General features: G+C 40.1%; 1 protein-coding gene across 1 annotated transcript in view; it reads left to right on the plus strand.

The window, feature by feature from the left end:
* The window catches only part of Lrrc2 (leucine rich repeat containing 2), a 35,428-nt gene extending 26,896 nt beyond the window's left edge, over nt 1-8,532 (plus strand). Inside the window, exons 8-9 of the mRNA XM_047532125.1 lie at nt 3,435-3,571; nt 6,460-8,532. Coding sequence (XP_047388081.1) covers nt 3,435-3,571; nt 6,460-6,509 — 187 coding nt within the window. The 3' untranslated portion in view covers nt 6,510-8,532. The remainder of the gene's footprint in view (nt 1-3,434; nt 3,572-6,459) is intronic.
* Nucleotides 8,533-8,764: the final 232 nt, after the last annotated feature.

An 8,764-nucleotide genomic window follows, 5' to 3' on the forward strand; every position in this document is an offset into this window, starting at 1 on the left:
AAAAGATTATACTTAAGTGTAATGTCATTCCACTCATTGATGGAATTTATTTTTTAGAAGATGAAAACCTTGACCCAGCTATCCCACTCCTTGGCCTATACCCAAAGGACTTAAAAGCAGCATACTGCAGAGATACAGTCACATCAATGTTCATAGCTGCTCAATTCACAATAGCCAGACTGTGGAACCAAGCTAGATGTCCTTCAATTGATGAATGGATAAAGAAACTGTGGTATATATATACAATGGAATATTACTCAGCTATAAAGAATAATAAAATTATGGCATTTGCAGGCAAATGGATGAAATTGGAGAATATCATGCTAAGTGAGATAAGCCAATCTCAAAAAACTAAAGGACGAATGATCTTGCTGATAAGCGGATGATGACACATAATGGGGGGGTGGGAGGGGGGCAAGAATGGAGGAAGGAGGGACTGTATAGAGGGAAAAGAGGGGTGGGAGGGGTGGGGGGGAAGGAAAAAATAACAGAATGAATCAAACACCATTACCTTATGTAAATGTATGATTACACAAATGGTATGCTGTTACTCCATGTACAAACAGAAACAACATGTATCCCATTTGTTTACAATAAAAATAAATTAAAAAAAAAAGATAAAAGCCTGATTTGAAAGTATGCTAGAAAACAAAAAAATCAGGACAGTTATGATAATTTAGGAAAACAAGAGTAATGTGATAAGCCAGGCATGGTGGTGCTCACCTATAATTCCAGCAACTCAGGAGGCTGAGGCAGGAGGATCACAAGTTCAAGGCCAACCTCAGCAACTTAGTGAGATCCTGTCTCAAAATAAAGCAATAAAAAGGGTTGGAGATGTGGTCCAGTGGCTAAGTACCCCTGGATTAATCTCCAGTACTCCCTTCCCCTCAAAAAAAGAATAATGTGCTAGAACTTGCCTTATTAAAAATTACAGTATGTTTTAAAGGAGTCATGATCATATGACTTGATGCTGGACCATGATTTATTGTTATTTTCATGATTTGTCAAGGGTTTTCTTTCTTTTTTTTTGGTACCAGGGATTGAACTCAGGGGAACTCGACCACTGAGCCACATCCTCAGCCCAATTTTGGTATTTTACTTAGAGATACCGTCTCACTGAGTTGCTTAGTGCCTTACTAAGTTGCTGAGACTGGCTTTGAACTTGGCTCTTCCTCCCTCAGCCTCCCAAGCCTCTGGGATTACAGGCATGCGCCACTGCACCTGGTATTCGTTATGATTTTTCTGACAGATGATCAGGTGATGAACCCTCTATAAGATACAGGAATTTCTATAAACCAGTGGTGAAGGTGGGAATGAATGAATACAGTACCGAGGAAACTGGCTACACTGAAAATAGAAGAAACCTGGACTTTGGGGGCATGAGAAGACTCTGTAGCCCATGGCTATATGCAGCATCTGTAGTGGGCATCGTGAGCTTATGGAGTAGATAGTGTATAGATAGATCGAACCACAAGGCAAATATATGAAGAAGAGGGAACTATAAAAAGAAAAAGAAATGTCACGTGATGATAGTAGATTGATCACACGTTTGACACTTTCCCTCCTGAGAACCCATCACAAGGAGAGGGGAAAAAAATAAAAATATGTAAAGCTACCATGTGGAGAGAGCCGGGAAGGCCTTCTTGGAAGAAGAGATCTCAGCATGTTTATGGGGTCTTCCAATCAGATAGACGCTGGTGACTGGTCAACGCACAGAGACAAGCCAGGGGCGGCCAGCCTGCCCTGCGGAACTCTGATGAAGCTTGATGGTCAGAAATTCCAGGGTTGAGGGGCGGGGAGATAGCTTAGTTGGTAGAGTGCTTGCCTCCCAAGCACAAGGCCCTGGATTCAATCCACAGCACCGCAAAAAAAAAAAAAAAAAAAAAAGAAAAAGAAAAAAAAGAAATTCCAGGGTTGGAAGGTGCAGGGTGCTAACAACAGAAGGAAAAATGAAGAGTTTTCATATCAAGTTTTCTTATCAGGTGACCTGCCCCCCACAATCGCCTTGATTCCAGGGAGCAGATTACTCTGCACCAAAGTCTGTGGTTTCCCGAGAGTGACGCTGGAGAAGAGAACCCCAGGGTTTTGTGTTTGGTGATTCTCCCTGGGGTCAGCTAACTCCAAGTGACCATCCACAGTGAGGCCAGTCCTTGGACCAACACTGCCTGCAGACACAGAGTGACCTGCCAGTGATTCATCATCTCATTTTCAAATACAAAGGCATCATCAAGCTTTATCATAATTATCATAAAAGTGGAATATTGTTTATTGATTTTCAATTTTAGAATCAAACTGCAGGCTAGCGAGAAAAGGTAGCTAAGGTTACAGATCAGAATGAGGGTGGTAGGCATATCTCTCACCCCCTGCCCTCGTCCTTCCTCTGTTTAAGCTTTTCTGTGTGTGTGTGTGTGTGTGTGTGTGTGTGTGTGTGTAACCAAGAATTGAACCTGGGGGCATTCTACCACTGAGCTATATCCCCAGTTCTTTCTTTTTTTTTAAAATTTTTTATTTTGAGACAGAGTCTTCCTGAGTTGCTAAGGCCAGCCTTGAACTTGTGGTCCTCCTGCCTTAGCCTCCTGAGTCACTGGGATTATAGGCTTGAGCTATTGTGCTTGGCTTTCTCTGTTTAAACTGAAGGCTCGTTTAGCACCCTGAAAAACAGGATTGAGATGCTGGACCTCACTTTGGCTTTCCAATAGGGTCATACTGATTAAAGTTCTTTCTCTGTTTTTCACCATTACCTTCTCTGCTTGGTTTTTGGGGCTGAACAGCCAATCCTGGTCTGTTGGGACCCTCGGAGTCAGGCCTCTGGGCCAGGACTCTGTAACACCTTCCGTGTATCCTGCAGTCTTCTGTAAACGATCGCGAGCGTGCTAATGCTGAGGGCAGGCGGGCCTGCCGTTGCGAAGACTCTATAAGAGATTTCCTATTTTGAATTGAAATAACTATATCATCTTTTGCATCAGCTCATCTTTAAAATTGTGAAGACACAAGGTCAAATGCCTTTTGAGTTCCTTTCCTTTAGCTTCTTTTTTTTCTAGCAGTAGTCCATCTTTTAAATACTTTGTGGGGATTTTTTCCGAGTCCTTGGTAATTTCGCAACCTCATTTTAAAGTGTGGTGTCAGTAACTATCATACAGTGTTTGACCTCGTGCAAGGGCCATTTTGTGGCCCCTGCCCTCTCTCCGTCTGTGGCTCAGTTGCTCTTATTCCCTCTCCAGACCTCTGGCCGGTCTGTCCACACCGACTCCATACTCTGCTGGATCATTCCACAGTGGAATTCCGCTGGTCATGCTAGTATTATGTGGTCTCCTTTCAAGGATAAATGAGAACTTGGGGGATGTGGTATCATCAGGGTTGGCCTCTTACGTGAGGATTTTTTGCTTAAACACACGCAGTTGGAAATGTGGAATTTTCTATGCTTTCTTGAATAGATTCATAAGCCTGATGGATAATCCTCTTGATAAGAACCAGTGTCAAGATGGCGATGAGATAATGGAAAGCGAACAGGAATGCCGGCATTTTGATAAAGAATTTATGAAGGCCTATATTGAAGATCTTAAAGAAAGAGGTGAGTTGCTCATATTTAAAATTATTTAAAGTGAAAGATGGTGGAGTAAGACAGACATCCTTACCCTGTGTACATGTATGATTACACAAATGGTGTGAATCTACATCGTGCACAACCATAGAAAGGAAAAGATGTACCCCGTTTATGTAAAATGAATCAAAATGCAGTCTGTAAAAATAAAAATACAATAAAATGAATATGAAACATTCCACTGATTCATGCAATGTATTTATTAACATAAGTCATATTGACAAAAAGTTCATTGATTAGTGGGCAGGTTACTATGTAACCATTTACCCCCCCCCCCCACAAAGAACCAAAATGATAAATTTCATAGAATATGAAATCTTCCTTGAATGCTGGACACACTGGCAGAGAGGCTGAGAAACACTTGAGATGTGAGGCCTGCGTTACTAACTGTATGTGAGTTTTAAACTAAATCACATTTGCAAAACAGCATTTGGTGCTAATGGGAAAATCAGATGATTCCTTTTCAAAAATCTACTTACATTTTTAGAAAAAGTTATATCATCTAAATCAAGAAATAGCTGTGTAAAGATCACCAAAGGAGAAACATAAGATGGAGAGTTCTGTATGGATGCCTGAGAGTCACCACTTAAATTGTTCAGTTCTTTTTTTTTCTTTTTGCAATGCTGAGGATTGAACCCAAGGCCTTGTGCTTGCAAGGCAAGCACTCTACCAACTGAGCTATCTCCCCAGCCCAATTGTTCAGTTCTTTAGAAGTCTAGGTGCAGCTCTCACAGAATTTAGGGAGTCTGTGCTGACCCCAGTGCCTTTGAAGATGGGCACTGTGGGCCGGTTGCCTGAGCCCCGCTCAGGAGACAGCACGCATGTGAGCACTCCTCATTAGCAGGTATCTGAAGATTAGTCATGTCCAGACACTCAGCGATTTCAATGGCATTAGTGAAAAATGCCATTTATTGGGCAAATTTTAAAAATTTAACAAAATGAAGGAGATTTCTCTTGCTACCTCTAATCTTTTTGGTTCTCCCTAACCTTGAGTGCTGAACTATTCTGAAATAAAGTAGAAATTTATACAAAATATGGAACCTAAGCCCAGGCTGGTGGCACACACCTGTATCCCAGTGACTCAGGAGATTGGGGAAGGAGGATTACAAATTTGAGGCCAGTTTCTGCAAACTTAGCAAGACCCTGTCTCAAAAAAGAAAAAAAAAAAAAAAAATATATATATATATATATATATATAAATATACATATACATATATATATGGACTGGGGCTGCTGGGGTTATAACTCAGTGGTAGAGCACTTGCCTTGCATGTGTGAGGCACTGGGTTTGAGCCTCAGCACCACATAAAAGTAAATAAATAAAATAAAGGTACTGTGCCTCTCTACAACTAAAAAAAACAAAAACAATCAAAAAAAAAAAAAAAAAAAAAAGGGGGGGAAAGGGCCAGGGATGTGGCTCAGTGGTTCAGGGCCCCGGGGTTCAATTCCTGATACCAAAAGAAAAAAACCAAAAAACTTTATTGTTATCTTTATTGTTACTTTATTCATTTATTGTATTTTAGTGCTATTGTGTAAAAATACAAGAAAGAACTAGAGGACTCAGATAATGAAGTTTTGAATCTATGAGAACAGCAATAATAATTTGCTTTTAAAACTAATCAATTAAGACATTATTCAGTGGTTGTTAATAGTGACACAAATCTAGAAATGTATTTACTCAAATAACTTATTTATTGAAAGATATTTATTTTTAAAGACTTACCTTTAGCGATCAATCCATTTCACTTATTTCTGAACAATTGTAAGAATTTCCTCCTTTGTATATTTATATTAGGTTGAATCAAATGATATTGCTAATATTCAGCTGGTTTTGGTCTACAGAAATGGCAATTTCTTAAAGTACAAGTTAGATATGGTTGTGTGTGTGCTTTGAATTTTAAAAAAATTATTTGCTTTTATCTATCTATCTATTTATTTATTTATTCATTTTTGGTACAGGGATGCTTAACCACTGAGCCACATCCTCAGCCCTTTTTTGTATTTTATTTAGAGACAGGGTCTCACTGAGTTGCTTAGGGCCTCACTAAGTTGCTGAGTTGCTGAGACCGGCTTTGAACTCATGATCCTCCTGCCTCAGCCTCCTGAGCCGCTGGGGTTACAGGCGTGGGCCACCATGCCCCACCTGCTTACTTTTGTTTCTCACAGTGTCTTCCCCATCAGTCATAGCGTGCATGTCTATCAGGAGAAAATACTAGATTCTGCCAGTCCACCTGGGCCTACAGCCTCCTGTGGTCTGAGGATGGTGAGGAGCTTGAAGCCTCACTGTTCCTCGAACCCTGGAGGCCCTCGCACTGGAGTCTGGGAGGGGGTCTGCACACACGCATTTCTAACACCCAGGTGGTGTTGGTGCCTTCAGTCTGAGACCACCTACACTTTGAGAACCATTGGTACAGAACATCCTTAGACAAAATTTAGCTGTGAAGGGAGAGAGATGGGGCAGTAAGGCAGAGAGTTTCGCTCATTAAGGTCATGCTTGGCTTGGAAATATGCCAGTTTTCTCCCAGAAACCAGCCTCCCTTCCACACGCTGCCCGCGATCCCTTGTCTTTGGCCAATTCTTTCTATTTCATCAACTTTTATTATTATGGGGTTGTACAGTTTCTAAATCCTTGACAGAGCTATGTGAGTTGGTTGGAAGGATTGCCAAAGAACAAGAATCAGTGGTTCCGTCTTACTTGGAAATATTCTTAAACTTGGTTACACATTTGTGATGGCTAACTTAATGGTGATGGATTCATTATTCACCACCTAGACATTATCTCTATACTTAAAATATTAAGTGGCAATAATAATAAAAGGGTGGATGACTAATGAAGTATGTACTTTTTCTCATTACAGAATCTGTTCCTAGCTATACCACCAAGGTATCTTTTAGCCTTCAACTTTAACATCATCCATCAGAAGATTGCAAGATCTTACCATCCTGTGGAACTTTACCACTTTGTGTATAGGTCATGTCACATGCCAATCGTAGGCTGTGTTTTAGGACAAAGTCTATTAACCACTGTCATAGTTGTTAAGAAAAACAATTTTCCAATTTCAAATATTTGAATATGTCCCTCTGCAGGCTTGAGAATTGATAAAGTAGTTTATATATTGATATTTATAGGTTCATTTGCATAAACTTGTTTCCAAATAATGCACATTTAATATTATAGAAAATGTTTTCTTTTAAAAAATTCTAACTTAATGACCAAATTCTGACACTGAATGCACTGTTTTCAGAAATCAGGAGCTAAAGGATTGTGAAGAGCTGTCATATTGGACGAGTCAGAAATGTTTTGAAAATGTGTAATACATTCTTTCTTTTACTGAGAATAATGTTCCTTGGGTTTAAATGAACCGTTACTTCCATGATGTTTTAAATTATATTTTGGCAAGATTATCTGAAGCTCTGTTTTGGCTCTTAGAAGAGACCAAGGGTGTGACTTGGGCCTTGAGGGTGGAGAGCTGCCCGTGCGTGGGGTTCCAGACACTCAGATGGGGTGTGGCTATCCCTCTAGGAGGAGCTGTGGGCCCTGCCGGGTGGGAAGCTTTGAATGGCCTGCCTGGACAGCAGCCATCTTCCCTGAGTGGTCACCTTCACCTTGGGAGTCCTGGGACCTACCTGAGAACAAAGAGCAGAGGTATGCCCTCAGGGGTCTTTCCTCCCAGGGAGGTCACTTAGAGTTAGGGAGATGAGCTGAGTCCCCAGCAAGGTTTCCCTGTGGGTACTGAAGGGGAGCTCCATCCACAGTGACCATGGCCCAGGGGCCCACAGAACTGTATATCATATCTCAAAGGCGGGATTCACTTCAGGGCTTTGGGATCTTAGGTCACATCACATGATTTGGATAAAGCGTACCAAGTTCCTGTTTTTATACCATTGTCTTAGGCTAAGATAAACAGGATGTGACTGATTGTCTTGAAAATAAGCTAAGTCAGTAGCTTTTGTGATTAAGAAGGAAAATGTGCACACATTCACTTTATGCTGTAGTCGGGTGCTGTCCAGTATAACTTTCCCAGTGAAAGAAATGTTCTGTCTTTGTCGTCCAACACAGTAACTGCCAGACACAGGGTTTGTGAACACTAGAATCATGGCTGATGTAATTCAAGGACTAAATGTGAAGTGAAATTTAATTCATATAGTCACAAGTAGCTGCCCTCTGGGACAATAAGTATAGCCAGTTGGAGTTTTTGGAAGTTAATCTGGGGCAGAAATGAAAGGTGATTTTTGTTTTTCTTACCTACAGAGCTAATCTGTTCTCAGAGGCATGCAGTTCAAAAAGGTTACTTTCGACACCTCAGTTTTTTGTTCCAGCCAATATTTTGGACAGGTTCAAATATTTAATCTTCATTAGATAGAAAACAAGCAGAACGTTCTAAAACCACCTGGTAATGCTTCAATAGAGGGTTGTTCCAACTTAAAAACAAACTCTGAGAGGTTTAAAAGATGAAAAGGGTAGGAAAATGAGAAATCGCTTTCATTGAACCTTAAACAATCATATTTTTCTTCTTAAGACTTTAAAAATATAATTCAAAGTATTGGTTGTGCTACTTGAATGATTTTGGAATTTTATCTCATGCCAAGGTACATGCTATATATAGCCAAATGGAAACTATACTGGAAAAGAGGAGTGAACTCTGACACAGATAGACTGTCTATAATTTACATCAATTTTATTTCATTCGCTAAAACCAGTCTTATGTAAAACATTGTCTTAGTGTGACATATAAATAAAAGTGAAAAAAAATGCACGTATATTTATTTATTTCATGTTATATGATACTCCAAAAAGAAGTATGTTGAATGTTTGTTAAGATATTACTTAATTTATTCATATCAGTGTAAAAATGCAGAAAGTTCCAAAGGTAGAGAATTCTTCTTAGTGGAAATATCTTAGAGATTTAAAATAAAAAATTTACATGATCCATATGGACCCATGCATAATCATTATTGTTATTTTTTTTTAAGAGGGAGCTGGTGATTGAACCCAGGGCCTTGCACATGCTTGGTGAGCACTCTGCCACTGAGCTCCAGCCCCAGACCTTTAAAAAAAATTAATTTTGAGACAGGGTCTCACTAAGTTGCCAAGGCTAGCCTGAAACTTGCAAACCTCCTGCTTCAGCTTCCAGAGGTAGCTGGGATTACAGGCATGCACCA

This window comes from Sciurus carolinensis, chromosome 17, assembly GCF_902686445.1.
Source record: "Sciurus carolinensis chromosome 17, mSciCar1.2, whole genome shotgun sequence".
In the NCBI taxonomy this organism is placed as follows: Eukaryota; Metazoa; Chordata; class Mammalia; order Rodentia; family Sciuridae; genus Sciurus; species Sciurus carolinensis.